At 37.3% G+C, this 15,762-nt stretch overlaps 1 protein-coding gene across 1 annotated transcript in view; it reads left to right on the plus strand.

Moving 5' to 3' along the window:
* LOC140165632 (uncharacterized) overlaps positions 1 to 15,762 on the plus strand; it is a 361,058-nt gene that overhangs the window by 300,934 nt on the left and 44,362 nt on the right. The window contains 10 exon segments of the mRNA XM_072188920.1: positions 1,760 to 1,802; positions 1,805 to 1,943; positions 3,187 to 3,290; positions 7,820 to 7,880; positions 10,214 to 10,288; positions 11,036 to 11,203; positions 12,790 to 12,873; positions 13,494 to 13,570; positions 14,352 to 14,413; positions 14,932 to 14,987. Of these exon segments, the coding sequence (XP_072045021.1) occupies positions 1,760 to 1,802; positions 1,805 to 1,943; positions 3,187 to 3,290; positions 7,820 to 7,880; positions 10,214 to 10,288; positions 11,036 to 11,203; positions 12,790 to 12,873; positions 13,494 to 13,570; positions 14,352 to 14,413; positions 14,932 to 14,987 (869 nt within the window).

Genomic DNA, 15,762 nt, shown 5'->3' on the forward strand with positions numbered 1-15,762 from the left:
CTCAAATAAAATACAAAAATATGGGGGTGATAGGACAAATGTTTTGGATATGACAGCAAGTTTTGTTCAAGTCAGTAATAATATATAAAATGGAAGCATGGGTTGTTTTACAAACAATGAGTGCTATTACTACTAATCTGTTGTTATTGGTTTTTGTTGGTATACTTATAACGGCATTTATTAGATGTGAAATGGTAATCTTGTTCATCTTAGCACAAAAACTTATTGACTAATGCTATATAATAAAATTCTACTCCTTTTCTACCATGCACTAGCGATGTGATATCTTCAAGTATTACTAATCTCTGTCTTGGTGATGGAATAAATGAACTTGTAACCGCACTGGAACAAGATAAGAAATAGTATCTTAACCGTAGGCCTAACACTTATATCTCAACATTAACATCTCTTGAACACACTGCTAATCATAACCCTAACCCCTATCTCTTACCCTAATACCTTACTCTTATTCTTAACTCTTATAGAGTGGTGTCGTTTCATGCTAATGCATTGCCGGATATTTTCATTACATTTAGCCAACACTAACACCCATGTTTACAAAATGCTTCAAAATTAAGGTGCTTTTTCGAAAATTTATACAAAAATTGAAGAGAAAAAGACACATGGTTACCTCATCGCCCTCATCTGTGTACAGTTCTATATGCGCGCATACACGTATGTAATATACATGCACACACCCACCTACACATATTCACATAGGGGTGCTCACACATACTTAAACTCACCAACATGCATACACCTCCATATGCCTACATGTACATACCTATGTGTAAGCACCGGCAAAACATGGATTTGAAAAACACAATAAGAGTTTTTGCTATCCAACCATGGACAAATGTTTGATTTTTAAAAGAATTTTGGAAGATATCAGAAATTTCTGGAATAAGCCATAACTTAAATTGATCATAAGTCCATTATATTTTATCGGATCATCTTTAGAACTGCACTCAATTAAAGATATTTACTTATTTTATGAAATGAATTATGTTACAACCTCATCCCATTTTTCCCAAAAAAGGTAATTGTGACATCATGGCAATATTATGAATGCCGCCATCTAGCGCCACAATCATGCATATGTATACTGGTTGAGACTGGTCATTATCAATCGGTCTGGTAGTCGTCAATAAGAGTGCACAGTGCCTACTTAGACCGGCCCTCGTGGGCGTTTTACATCTAGAAGCGTTGTCTAGGAACCATGGACATCCACGGTTTCTATGCATCCATTGTTACCAAGATGTATGTCCTCCTTCCTCATTTGCCGATGTTTACAAACACCTTATATACACACACATACATGCAACTACATGCTCATATATCCACATACACATACACCCCCTATGCAAACACACTACCCCCACATACACACACCCACCCCCATACACATAAATACACAAACACACAACATGTTCATTAAAACAATCATCCCATATGATAGTCCGTAGGTATGATTCAGGAAGGGGAGGGTTTAGAAGTCGGATAGAGACCATAACTGATTGATTCTCATTCATCGGTCCCCTATAACATTATGGTGGACAGGTTGGGCCTATAATTGATTATTCATCAGGTCCGTATAACATTATGGTGGATATATGTGGTCCCATATAACATTATGGTGGGTCCCATGTAACAATATAGTGGGTATATGTGGGTCCCATATAACATTATGGTGGGTATAGGTGGGTAGGTTGGGCCCTTTAATTGCCAAATGTTTCATCCTCTACGTATCTCTATCAAGGTTTTGTCAAGAGATATGCAGCGTGTTACGTAGAAGATTGGACCGGTCAGTATTTTGGTGAAGTAGGCCTGATATTTGGAGATTACCGAACTGCGACTGTGAGGGCAGCCTCCTACTGTGAGTTGCTGATGCTGAGACGTCCTGATCTGGATTTAGTCTTGGACCAGTTTCCTTTGATAGCAAAGTGAGTGGATCCCGAGTATAATATCGGTTTACATTATACTTCTGTATGTTGCCTTTAAATCATTTATTTAATCAAGGAAGTGAGTAATGAAGAAATTGAATTTACCGTATTTCGTCAAATAGTCGCCCCCCTCAAATAAACCCCCCCCCCCCACCACTTTTTTCAACCAAGATGTTTCAAAAATGCCGATATTTCCATGCTATCTTGTGTAGTATAAGCTTACCAAGTTGCGCACATGGTCGATAATAGTGTCAATAATTGGCTAAAATCTGGATCAGAAACCCGAAGTGAGCCAGAAGTCAGTGTTTCTAGTTCATAGTTCGTCATTTTAGCGTGTGTTTTTACTTTACCTAATGATTTTAACGGGAATTATCGTTCTAAAATTGACCTTGAATAAACGCCCCTTGGGAAAATAACGCCTCGGGCGTTTATTTGACTAAATACAGTATTTCATTCTATTCTCACTTCCCCGATTGTAGTTATATGGTAATGATTATTTTCAAGCATAAATCACAAGAAAAGATGGTGGTAGAAGTTCTCAAGTGTTTGTGAGACAAAAACATTCCGGTTTTCAAACAGCTATTAACAACTCACTTTCCTTAAGTTAAGAAAAGTGAGTGTTAACACCACAACTATCAGTCAAAAGAGGGAAGTTTCTGATCCACAATATTTTTTTATTTAGTTTTTTTTTTAATTTGGCTGTAATTTTAGTAGAATTAAAATTGTACACTTTGGGACTTCTTCAACCCCCAAACTCTAATTATTGAGTACCTTAGTGAATGTTTACAAATGTGGAATTACTAGACAATACCCGTTGTATGCTATCAATGATACTAACACAATCCCTTGCCCTAAATTATAATCCTATGCTTAAATTCTAATCCTAACCCCTAACCAGTGGCGGCACAAGGAATTTTTTCGGGGGGCATTGGAGGGATGGCAAAGTGAATTTCAGGAGGGGGGGGGGCAAAATCAACAAATTTTGCACAAAATTGCAGCAAAAAGCGAAAAATTTCCTAATTTGGGTTTTTTACGGGGAAACAGGGGGGAAAGACTTCTGACTGGGAGTTATTTTCCCCCCATGTCCCCTGTGATGCCGCCACTGCCCCTAACCCAGGTTGAGAAGGGTATTTGGAAATTTAAAAGGTTGATTCATGAACATTGTACATTGCACATCTGTGTATGTGTCTTCAGATGCCTCTGTTTCTCGTTACGATTATTCAATGTTTATTCCATTTTCAAGGCAATTCAAAGAAGCCGCTGAAAACAAACACCATCTGACTGTGCTCCAGGAAGCATCGCGTCTACAACAAGAGAAGAAACCCAAGAAATCTAGTAGGTTATTGGGTAAGTGGGACGTTGAGATCAAGAACCGCTGTACCACCAGTCAGCAGGCAAAGGATGCACAACATCAAACTATTTTTTTCTTATTATCAAATTTCATCCTGTCTCCATTTCATCACTATCATCTATCATTATCTATACTTCCATTTTAACTATTCAAGACAACTTCTATCAATTTCTTTCTTAATTGGCACCTTTTTTCCGCAAATTTCTCACTTTTTCTCACATTAATATCTAGTTTGGTGTGTCCAAATATACATAAGTTTGTATGTTTATATTAGTCGTTGTGTGGCTGTGGGCTAAAACAGTTGTCTCAGAATGCAGTAGTATAAGCATTGATGCATATTTTGATATCCGCCATTTTGAATTTTCTTGAGGTCATTTTTGGGGGGAGAAAAATTGGTCAGAACATGGAACAAAGAATGAAAACAAAACATTGCATTGTTTTATGTAGTATGTCTGAGACAGTCTGCTTTTAGTCTAATGTGGAAGAATTAATATTGAGCATGTTTGAAAATCTCACTTCATGTTTTCATTGATTGTAGCTTATTTGTATATTTGTACATTCAGTAAACATTTTATATCTGTAAATCGCATAGAATTTATGTAATATATTACTGGTTTTTGAAAGCACTTTTTGTTGTGTTTGTTATATTTATGGAAAGCACAACTTGTTTATATCAGGGTCACATGCACAGCAAGCCCAGTTGAGGGATTTAAAAAAATACCCCTTTGATTGGGGGGGGGGGGGTAATTGGATAGGGCAAATGCCCTTGCCACTGCTGCAAGATCATACAACTTGTCATGTGTACTCAAATGTGATGTTTAACTGAGTTAGAGAAAAATCATTCAGGCCACCTACTTGATAAAGAAATGGGCTGATTCATTTAAAGGCCACACACTCCCCCTGTGGAAGATTTTGGAATTATTTTCCACAGAGGGCATACAAATTATAAATGGAGCAGCACATTAAGCAACTCTATTTGATACTCACCCTCCCTGTGAGGAAGATTCAGGTCGAATCTTTGTCAGAGAGTGCATGAAATTCAAATGGAACTGCCTAAAGTGTTTGAAATTGAATACCTGAGGGGAAGAAGGGCCCAACTCCATCAAAACTGTTTTTGAGATATTAAGAAAAAACTTAATATTTGGAAAAATTTAATAGGCAGAGTGTTTTCATCTTCAGAGGACCTTTAATACATGAGCATACAATATTACATACAATCAAAATTATATATGATGTTTCCATGGCAACGGTACAGGTCTTAATATGACCTGGAGTTGGGCCCTTCTTCCACTAATATACTGCAAGTGCCAGTTCCGTAAGCAGATGTGTTAAAAATAACTACAGAAATTTGGTAATTATCCAATGATTGCACATGTAGAAGCGTGTAATATGTTAGCAAGAAAGTTTATTGTAGTGAAAAGCAGATTTCAGGGAAGAAAAAAATTCCTCTTTAACCCAATATTTGTGGAAGAAGGGCCCAACTCCATGGAGTTTGGCCTTTCTTCCATGAAAACCATGATTAAGTGAACTTGAAAAACTATTTAGAGAGTGGATTTTGGCTCATCTTTCACACACAAGGAAGAACAGTCTGCTGGCAATAAAATGCTGGGTCTAACTCATTTTTGTAAAAAAATGGAGTTGGGCCCTTTTTTCACTCAGGTATTCAATTAGTAATCCCAATGTGGAAGATATATTTCTAAAATCTTCCACAGAGGTAGTGTGGATTTTAAATGAAACATCCCAGTATGTGTACATGTGTGAAATTAATCATTCCAAATTATTATAGCTACCAAAATTTACCAACAGAAAATAGTAGATCTATTTGAATCACATCTTGCACACTACTCATTTATTTCTTGTTGACAAGGGGCGGTCTTCAGTGAACTACTATTTTCAGGGCCACGGCCACCAAAATCTTTTACATTAGCAGATAGGTGAAGTCTGCTTGTTCTCTGTTGACATGGGGCAGTCTCCAGTGAACGGCTCTTTTCAGAGCCATCAGTAGGCAAGGGGCAGCCTATATATCTCATTCTTAGGTACTTGATCCTGAAGAAGTCAGCGCTACTCCTGACGAAAGCTTGACAGCTCCCAACTTGTCCGATGGTGAACCTTGCAGAGCTCAATTTTTCTGATAAAATTAAACTTTTTGATATTGGTATAGATTAGTTTACGTAGCTTGTAAAAATATCAGTATTATTCAGCGATGATGTAAGTGAGTAATTGAATGGGTAAACAATGTTTCAATCATTTGAAATTGTTGTTATTCATGCAAATTTATGTATGTTTGGACGGACCTACATCTTAGCAAGTAAATATTTGCCACCTTTAGAACTGTGTGATTTCCTAGACTAACAAAATTCTAAAACAATCTGAATCTTCATTTTTAAAATGTCAGTGATTTACTATGTTATATCCACATGGCTGTGTAACACTTTATTCACAGGCACAGTACCTTAGTCAGCCTAACATTGAGATGAACCATTGTACCATGGAGTTGATGGACAAGTCAAGATGTCTTTAAAAAGCTGCCAGTTTTAATTTTTTTCAAGTGAAGAAGTCAATGATGCTGATAATGACTATGTAAATGACGCAATTTACAAAATTTGCAAAGTTTACAGAAACAGAGAGATTTATGATCCCATTGTTGTATCAAAATGTTGATGTTGTGCGGCCGTTGCTGCTTTTTGGAAAACAAGGCTCTCTCAAAGCTCGTCCCAGTTGCCTTTTACAATAATATTTTATTTCTATACTTTGATAGGTATAAACATTCATATAAGCTAAATATAGGATTGTTCAAAATTCGAAAAAGAAAACAATAATGACCAAAGTGTGTGTGTTTCTTGTAAAATTTTACTGGAGATGAAACTGATGCAAACATTAAATACTAAATATCACATTAATTTTCATGAGGCTGCATAGAAATATTGGAACAGAAATATTTTTGCATTTGAATTTTTTTATTACCTCATTCATTATGCTTGCCTGCAAAATGTTGGGCTAAAATATTTTTTACTTCAATAAAGGAAGGATTCAAACAAATATTATATGAGGAAACCATTTGATAAAATTGTAATTGCCGATAAATCATCACGATATAAAGCTTTGAAAGGGGTACTACACCCCTCAATAAATTTAGACTATTTTTGCATTTTTCTCAAAAACTAATAACACCCTGGTAACAAAAGTTATGTATATTATAGGGGCAAGGAATCCGATTACTACACTGGAATTTCAGTGACCCAAGACAAGTGGTTCGACACTTGTGATAGAAAATGAGGTACCGCTAGGATGTACCTCATTTCCTATCATATTTACTGAACCGCTTGTCTTGATTCACTGAAATTTCAGTGTAGTAATTGGATTCCTTGCCCCAATAATATACATAACTTTTGTTACCAGTGTGGTATTAGTTTTTGGGAAAAATGCAAAAATAGTCACAAATTTACCACAGGGGTGTAGTACCCCCCTTAATATATCAGAACCGTAGCAGACAACATGAAGAAAATTTTGCAGTTGGAATAGCAGGTGACCAAATAGAGAACAAATACAGATACAATTGGGCTATTCCAGTTGAAATCCATACACCCCTTATGGAAGACATGACTTTAATCTCCCACACAGGGAGTGTGAGTTTCAAATGGAGTTACCTGAATGGATGACTCCATTTGAAATCTACACCCCCTGTGTGGGAGATTAAGGGCATGTCTTCTATAGGGGGTGTATGGATTTCAACTGGAATTGCCCATTGGAGCATCAGCTGTTACTAAGTAGTATTTTGATTTTAATGATCACTGACATTTTTTGCTTCCTACTAACAACTTCATAGCTAGATCTTTTAGATGCCTGTTATATTGATAACACCCTATAGCACAAACATCAAATTTGATATCACAAATTATTACTGGACTATTCCAGTTAAAATCCATACACCGTCTGTGGACGACACAACCTTAATCTTCCACCCAGTATGAATTTCAAATGAGGTTACCTGAATGGGTGACTCCATTTGTAATCTACACCCCCTGTGTGGAAGATTAAGGTTATGTCTTCCATACGGGGTGTATGGATTTTAACTATAATAGCCAATTCTGGTAGTCGGTCACAAAGCATGTTCTGTAACCTTGGTCAACATCACTTCAGTCACTCTTTTCTCTTTTTTCTTCTTTCAACCATTTATTGTGCGATTCAAATCTTTTGATCAAGTATCTCTAATCATCACCTGTTGTAGATACTACCACTATTCTTGCCATCCAAATGGGTGGTCACTAGCTATAACATTGATATTTCACTTAATACTTACTGCAAGCATGTAACTATAATATCAAGCTTTTTCTTCATCATAATTCATACCACATTTTTACTCTTTTTTTGCAGCACAAACCTTATAAGGTCAAAGGTCATTTTTCACCTCAAGGGGACTAGTATCTCATAAGTTTTGTGTAGCAAAATGCATCTTTTTACATATCGATATTAATTGTGCATTTTGATGTTTCGCTTTTTTCATTCAATTTTGCGTGAGGATCAGGCAGCTCCATAGTAGCGGTACTCCACACCAAAACGGACGATTCCATCAAGAAGTTTGATTCGTAAGTTAAATGGATTATTTATAAAAATGTTTGCAGTGACAGTGTGACCTGTGAGCTGTTTACACAGCATAAAAAGCAGTAGCCAGGGAGTGTGGCAGTATGACGCGCTCCCCGATAATGCCAATTAAAAAAAAGTCCACTTTTGGAATATTATACAATGGAATTGCATACAAAGATGCCAGAGTGGCAACTAAATGACGGATTTCAATCTCTTTTTTAAAAGCACTGGTCTGGAAATTACGTTGCTCCAATGGTGTAGCCACCTTTTTGACGACAAAGGTACAAACAATTCTGGTGATGCAAAAATACCAGAGATGTTGCTTCAAAATAAAATTCAATCAGTTTCAAGAAATTGGCAAGCGAAAAGAAAGAAAAAGAACCAAAAGAAACAAACCAAAACAAACCACCCAGATACAGCAATTAGAATTAAGGGTGGTAAAGGGTTAGGTTTTTGGGATATGATGGATGCAATATATTGTGAATGCTTAACCTTATCCTTAATATTTTGTGTTGTATTTGCGTGGGTGGTGTGCTTGCTGGGGTGAAGGGATGTGTGCATTTGTAAATGCAGACAAAACAAGGACACACACATAAGCAATTTCTGTGTCACAAGGACTACTGTCCAGATATCTGTGATTCCTGAACAGTGTTTCTAGATACAATAAGGTATTGGATAGTGAAAACTGAATAATGTCTAGTGTAAACATGTGCAACTGATAGTGAAAACAAAATCAGGTGGGTTAATGACCTCGGCTGTCTGTGTGGATGTGTATTAGTGTTTGCCAGCAAATAAGGACACATATATGAGTTTTTACATTTAAACTGTGGACATACCTGCAAACAAGCACTGTCCACAGTTTGAGGAGGTCTGAAGTAGGTCACCAATGCATACCAAATGTATATGCCCTTTATTTGGCATTAGAAATACTGACCCCAGTGGCTAAGAATATTTCACATTGTATTCACACCCCTACACACACCCCTACGTACGCGGGCATTCAAAGAGAGGACGTGTGTGTATAGGTATAAAAGTGTGTCTGTCCCAGCATTCAAAGCGAGGACAAGAGTGAGTTTCACACATTCAAAGTGAGGACATTTTTCACAGCGAGGACATCTCCGAATAGCACATACAAAGAGAGGAATTCACCCATACCCCCCTATACCCCCTACAGAAAGAGTGTCATCCTGTGCACCTGTTCACAAAGTGAGGACTGGGATTTTGTCCTCGCTATGCCAAAATGTCCTCACTTTGAATGTGGGAAACTATATCTTGTCCTCGCTTTGAATGACTTGATGAACACACCCCAAATCTGCCATCCATTTTGTCCTCGGTATGCTGAGTAAAAATGGATTTAGGTGTCCTCATTTAAATAGCAGTACACAAGATCTGTCTGTGGCTTCTCACACCCTTGTCAAGATTTATTAAGTGTTCCTTACTCTTGCTGCATACAGCCAGCGAAAATTAATTTTGCGATACTGTTAAAGTGGAATTTTGCCAATTTTGTTCTATGTTTCCTTACATTGGCCTATAATAATAATAATAAAACGGCATTTATCCACGCTTTTTGAATACTCGGATTCCTCAAAGCGCGCCACAGGTCGATATGCTGCCAAGCCCCAAAGGGCAGCTGAGTGTGACAGACAACAGGCCTGGGCTGATCCCCTGCTCTTTACGAAAAGGCCTGCAACTTTTACATGTCCAAATATTGCTCTTCTGGTACATGGGACCACCATTTTACATGACTCTCCGAACTATGGCATGCTATGCACCCACTGTGGTGTCTGCATGTTTAGAGCCACAATGAGTGGGATAGAGGATAAATGAGAAAGCTCATGATCTTACAACCTTCCGACCGATAGCCTAGCATACCAAACTACATGACCACCCTCTACCTCTAGGCTAATACTGTAGCCTTCTACAGAGTGGCATAAGGATGACCACCATTTCCCTTCTCCTCTGTTCATCCGCCAGTGGACTGCCGTTGACTTTGGAGGTCGTAACTCATCCGCCTTCACTACCGATGCTAACTGCTGGTGCTAGCTCGCTAGATCCGCCGTTGGTCTTCGCCATGACCCTGGCCAGGGAGGCTAAGGGGGTACCCAGTGCTTGCCCAGGGCACTGCCCCCAAGTCTATGGAAAGGGGAGGGGTGACTCACTGTACCTCCATGGGCTGCCTTAAAAAGGGTCCCACGCCGTACCCCACACAAAAGGAATAGATTTGTGTGTGTTGTTTTCGCGGTAGCAGCTTGATAAATGTAGCGTGAAAATGTTCACTTTTACAGTACTTACATGCCATAATTTGCTTCTCATTTTCTTTTCCTGTCATTTTTAGGGAAAATGAGGACTATGCAGAACCATTCGGGGAGTTGAGTCTATTCAGCAGAATATTCGCCAAATGCCTCCTTGGGTAAGTAAATACTTCTCTTATGCAAATTTTTCAGAGGGACATTTCGTCGTCTGCTTCACATACTGTCGTATCTCAAAAGGATGCCATGTTGGATTCTTTTATTATAGAGGTTATCCTTGCTCTTTAAGTTGCATGTCCTATCAGCGACTGCTATACAGAGTACCTGCATGTGCAACCATGACTGTTTCAAAATAGTCCGCCCCGGTAGCCTGCCAAAGTCATGCAGGCAACTCCAAGGTCATGCATTGAATTGGTTTGAATGAGGAATACTGCGGGAATCAGCGCCTTTTGTTAGAAGTCACACATGAGTAAAGTGGATAACCTCTATTGTGATCTAATATTGTGGAGATACATTGTAAATTTACTATTAATTTTTGTGAGGTATTATCACAAGGTTATTGGTGCACCGATAGCGCTCTAGACCAAATGTTATTTATTTATTTTATTTTTATGTTCGGCCGAAACCAGGCAAAGCCCTATAGTGCTCAGAGGCTACTTAATTTAGGGATGCCAACCGGACTTTACGGCACAGGGATATGGGAAGAGGTCCAATTTTAGATACAGGAGGAAACCGGACACCCGCAGGAAAACCTGCGATTAGATTAGATGTTATGCATACGTTCTCTTGATATGTCTTCTTGGTTTATGCATATAACCTCAAATATAATTCAAGTTGATTCAGATGTCTTTAATTTGTACAGTTTACTACATGTGATATTTTGTTTTTTTGTTCCATTGACAAAGCAGAAGGGCTTTCCTACCCAGTGGATCCAGGTTTCAAATTTGGGAGGCAGTGCGCGTTACTATAGCAGTCATCACAGCTTTCACTGTTACGCTCCAAGCTGCCTTCCTACACATGGACATTCCTCTATGGGTTATCAACTATGTCCTAGACTTTGTATGTTATCTTGATATGTAAGTATACATACACTATCGACCACAGTAGCCTCATCCCAATAGCATAGTTCAATAACCTCAATTAAACAATCATAGTGCAAAATTTGACCTCATGTTGCAAAGTATGAGTTTTTGTACTCAAACTTTCAAAGGTTATTCAATGAATGTACAAATGTATTGGGGTTGAAGAACTGTGCACTGATAGATGAGCATGTTGTGGATCCTAGTGATACACCTGTATTTCACCCAGTGGGATATTCCAGTTGAAGTGCATACACCCCCTGTGGAAGACATGACCTTAATTTCTCACATAGGGGGTGTAGATTGCAAATGGAGTCACCTGTTCCGGTAACCCCATTTGAAACACACCCCTACATGTATGTGGAAGATTATTTAAAGTCATGTCTTCCATAAGGGGTGTATGGATTACAACTGGAATAGCCAATGAGCTATTCCATTTGAAATTAACACTCCCCCTGTGGAAGATTTAGCTAAAGAATCCAGAGAGGGAGTATTTGTTTCAAAAAGAAAATACAATATACCTTCCTCAAGTCAGTAATTTACATATTGTTTTTTATTGTATCTCTAAATATAATGATGAGAAGTATATAAAAGTATACATTTTCAAAAAGGAAATGATGCAAGGAATCCAACTAGCATAACAGATTTCTGCTAAAATTAACAGTTTTTGAGAAAATCTCAAAATTTGATTTTACTTTACTGACTCAAGGAAGGTATACAGAGTATAGGTACCTTCCATTTGAAATGCTCACTCCAGTTGTGGATATAGATAAAGCGATATACAGGAGGAGTATCATGGGTTTCAATTAACCCTAGCTAATTCCAGTTTAAAATCCGCTTCAGATCCAGATCTAGATTTCAAATGCAATAGCCAAACGATATTGCTACTCATTATCTTTCTGATGACATTTTTTTATACTAGCCACCCATATTGAGGTGAACTAGCTAGACCATGTGCTTACTTTTTCCCAGCGGCTTGGGATTGAGGAAAAACAGTAGGTTCGTTGTCTCTGGTTCACCAAGGTGCATTCTTAATCACTTGAGAAAGTTCCTGCAATCTTATTGGTTCTTAGCAGTGTTATATGACACGATATAACATGGTTCAGTGTGATACACATTCGCACTACTTGTATTATAAACAATGGTAAGCATTTAAAACAGAGATAAAGGTAAAAATATGGAGTAATAGAAGTAGTTAAAGAGTTTTATTCTTGACAACTCTCTTGTCCAAAGGTTCTCTAGTCCAAAGGCTCCTTACTCCGAAGGTTCGCTAGTCCGAACACATAATTTACCATTCACTAGTCCAAATTCTGAAAAAGGTTCGCTAGTCCGAATATCGGGTTCCCTAGTCCAAATAATAAATACGGTTTTCTAGTCTGAACATAGAATATGGCTCGCTAACCCTAATCCTAACACTTACCCTAACCCTAACCTTAACCTTAACACTAACCCTAACCCTAACACTAACCTAATCCTAACCCTTATTCTATGTTTTAATTTGGTTTTTGGACTAGAGAACCTTCGGACTAGAGAGAACTCGCACATTTTGGTATCATTGTTGATGCAATGTTGTTTTTTTTTAGGTATATGAAGTTCCATACTGCCTTTTATAATGAAAACAACGTACTAGTCACACATCCGCTATCAACTGCAAAGCACTACTTTAGGTAAGCTTAACATTTATTATTGGCATTGTCATGCTGAAAGTTGTAGAGAATGAACAGTTTGAGGCATAAGTGTATGAAGGGACCCTCTAAAATAGCTGACAGGTGTCAGGATGTGTACAATATAGAATCAGGGTTGCCAAACCCATGATTTGTAGCCCAATTGGGCTGAAATCTTTTGGCAACCCTGTTTAGAATGTGGAAACTGTCAAGTTACTATATGGCCCGTAGGGTACTTGGTACAAATGCCCATATGGGACGTGCCGCAAACATGGGTAGCATTTTCAGCCTTTTGGTATATCAATGACACCTTTTTGTAATCCAATTTTGAGTTATAGATGAGTCATTTTTCAGCCTAATATAATCATACAAACAAGGGAAGAGGCTTACGCATCATACACTGAAACATAGAAACATTACAAACAAAGGCCTCTTCCCTTGTGTGAAATATCAAGTGCCACCAGCTTAAGTCTACTCATTTCCAGTGATCCAATAGTGCGTTTAGAAGAGGTACACTTTTCCAAAATGCCAGAAACGGGTTACCATTATTTTAATACAGCCTGTATATACTTGCTGTTCATATCCAGTATGTTAATATTGCTTGTTTCTATTTCTCATTTCAGAACCAACTTTTTGATTGACCTTTTATCCTGCTTTCCATCTGAATTAATTGCCTACTGTGTTTTGCAGAGCTTTTCACGTAAGTTGTAATCATGGACAAATGATTTAAGGTTCATCAATAGTGGTAATCGATGTGTCCACCATCTTGTGGGTACAGGCCTTTTTTGGGTGCCTTCAGCATTTGAGCTTTTATGCACAAATGTAAAACTCTTTGCCAACGCATAATAACATTTGCGCAATGGGATGGGCGTAGTGTCCAATGCATACACACAAATCAAATTGTACCCACAAGATGGTGAATGGCTGATGATCTCTATAGACAATAAACAATGATCATTCATTAATTCTATTCAAATAAAAATTCAAAAGTTATGATTGGTTCATAACTAATGATGTGTTTGGGTGTTTGTCATAATTCTGGTTTACCCATTGCACCCTGTGTGTTAGATGAAAGTCAGGGTCAAGGTTAGGGTTATAGTTAGGGTAGTACTTCGGGCATTTCAGAGTTAACATGAATCATCTTTCCATGTGCTTACAAATATTTGAACACCACAAATCTTCCATAATCATGCAGGGATGTAAGTCTTCCTTTTTTTATTATTATTTTTTATTTTTTGCATTTCTGGAATTGGATGATGACAACTCATCATAAAAAGAGCCAAAAAACTTTTTTATGAGGGGGTGATACCCTGCAGCTTATTTACCGGACAAACCCCCTAAATGTTCAATACCGCATGCAAGCCCTCAGCCACCTGATGGACCAGATGGATTTTCAGGAAATTGATATGTTGCCCATTTACATCCCTGATCATGTCTTGTTTCCATGGTAACATGTCATGCTGTTGTTGTTGTTATTACAGAGGATGCAGTCCATGTATATGCTGTAGTTAGACTAAACCGCCTCTTCCAAATGTACAGATGGGTAAGTAATGGGGGTTGATTAATGACAATGGGTAGAGGGACTCCCCTGGGCCTTGAGGGTAAATTAATGACGATGTGTAGCATTCCTCATTCCTATATCAGAGTGACTCCCCTGGGCCTTTTGGCCACTTTTTATATGATAAATTTAAAAGGAAAATAGACTGTTACAATATTTTATGAGTGGCTATGCCAGCAAGATATTTATTTCCAAAAGGGTTGGTAGATATCAATCATAAAATTAAAATTTGAACCATGTTTTGCATAGCACACAAAAATCAACTTGATAATATAATTTAATTTTCCTAGATTTTAAGATTTGGAACCAAAAACATGAGGCAGCATTATTGATTTTTCTAAAGATGGCAAAAGTGCATGAAACTGGATCATTTTTGACCAGGTAGGGAAAAAGGGACTCAAAAGGAGAGAGAACAGGAGGGAAGGAAGGTGTGAAAGGAAGGAGAGAGAAAATGAGAGAAAAGTTTCACAATATATAAGCTATGTTTTCTTGTTATTTTGCAGCCCTTAGCTTTCAATTATCTGGAGTCTAGTGTAGAATATGACACGGGAAATATTAGGTAAGAAATGTAAAATTGGTGATCTCAGTGTGAATTTTCATTAGGCATAGTATTTTAAACATATTTTTGATTTTTGTCAAAATGTTTAAATAACATAAATGTTGGGTTATATAAAGGTCATGAAAATGTTTTAAAACATTTGGATGGAAAAACACTAACCACATTTTTAAAAAGTCAAAATATTATTGTGAAATATCTTTTTGCAAACATTTTTCAAAATATCTTTTCAAGAGCTAAATAACATTGTTAGAATGTTTTGCTTTTAAGTTTAAAAAAATGTTTTTAAATGTTTTATACTTTTATCAATCAATCAATCAATCAATCAATCAATACCTTTATAAGCTGACAATGAATTGTTTTCTGGCAAATGTTTAAAAAAATGTTTTGTGTTTGCTTGGAAGCTTCCAAGTCAAGTGTAGGGTATATGGCTGTGCTTATTTATGGACGTGTATGCAAAACAACTCCCTTGATAAACATTGTAGTGTCTTAAGGATCTAAAATGAGCGTTTATATGCTTTGACAGTATTTTTTGTAGGACATGAGAGCACCTCAGACCTATCGAATTGCATTCTGAATACGAAGCATGTCTTTCTGATATCAAATAATTTTAATTTTTTGAAAATCACAATGAATATAATACAAATTTTATGACAAATTATTAAAATTTGATATTTTTCAAATTTTTGATATATAACAGTCCTCGAAGTAAATTATATAAATCTAATGATATATTCTTAAAGTGTATGTAGCAGGGAGGAAAAGCCGACGGTCAATT

Source organism: Amphiura filiformis, chromosome 12 (assembly GCF_039555335.1).
Source record: "Amphiura filiformis chromosome 12, Afil_fr2py, whole genome shotgun sequence".
NCBI lineage: Eukaryota > Metazoa > Echinodermata > Ophiuroidea > Amphilepidida > Amphiuridae > Amphiura > Amphiura filiformis.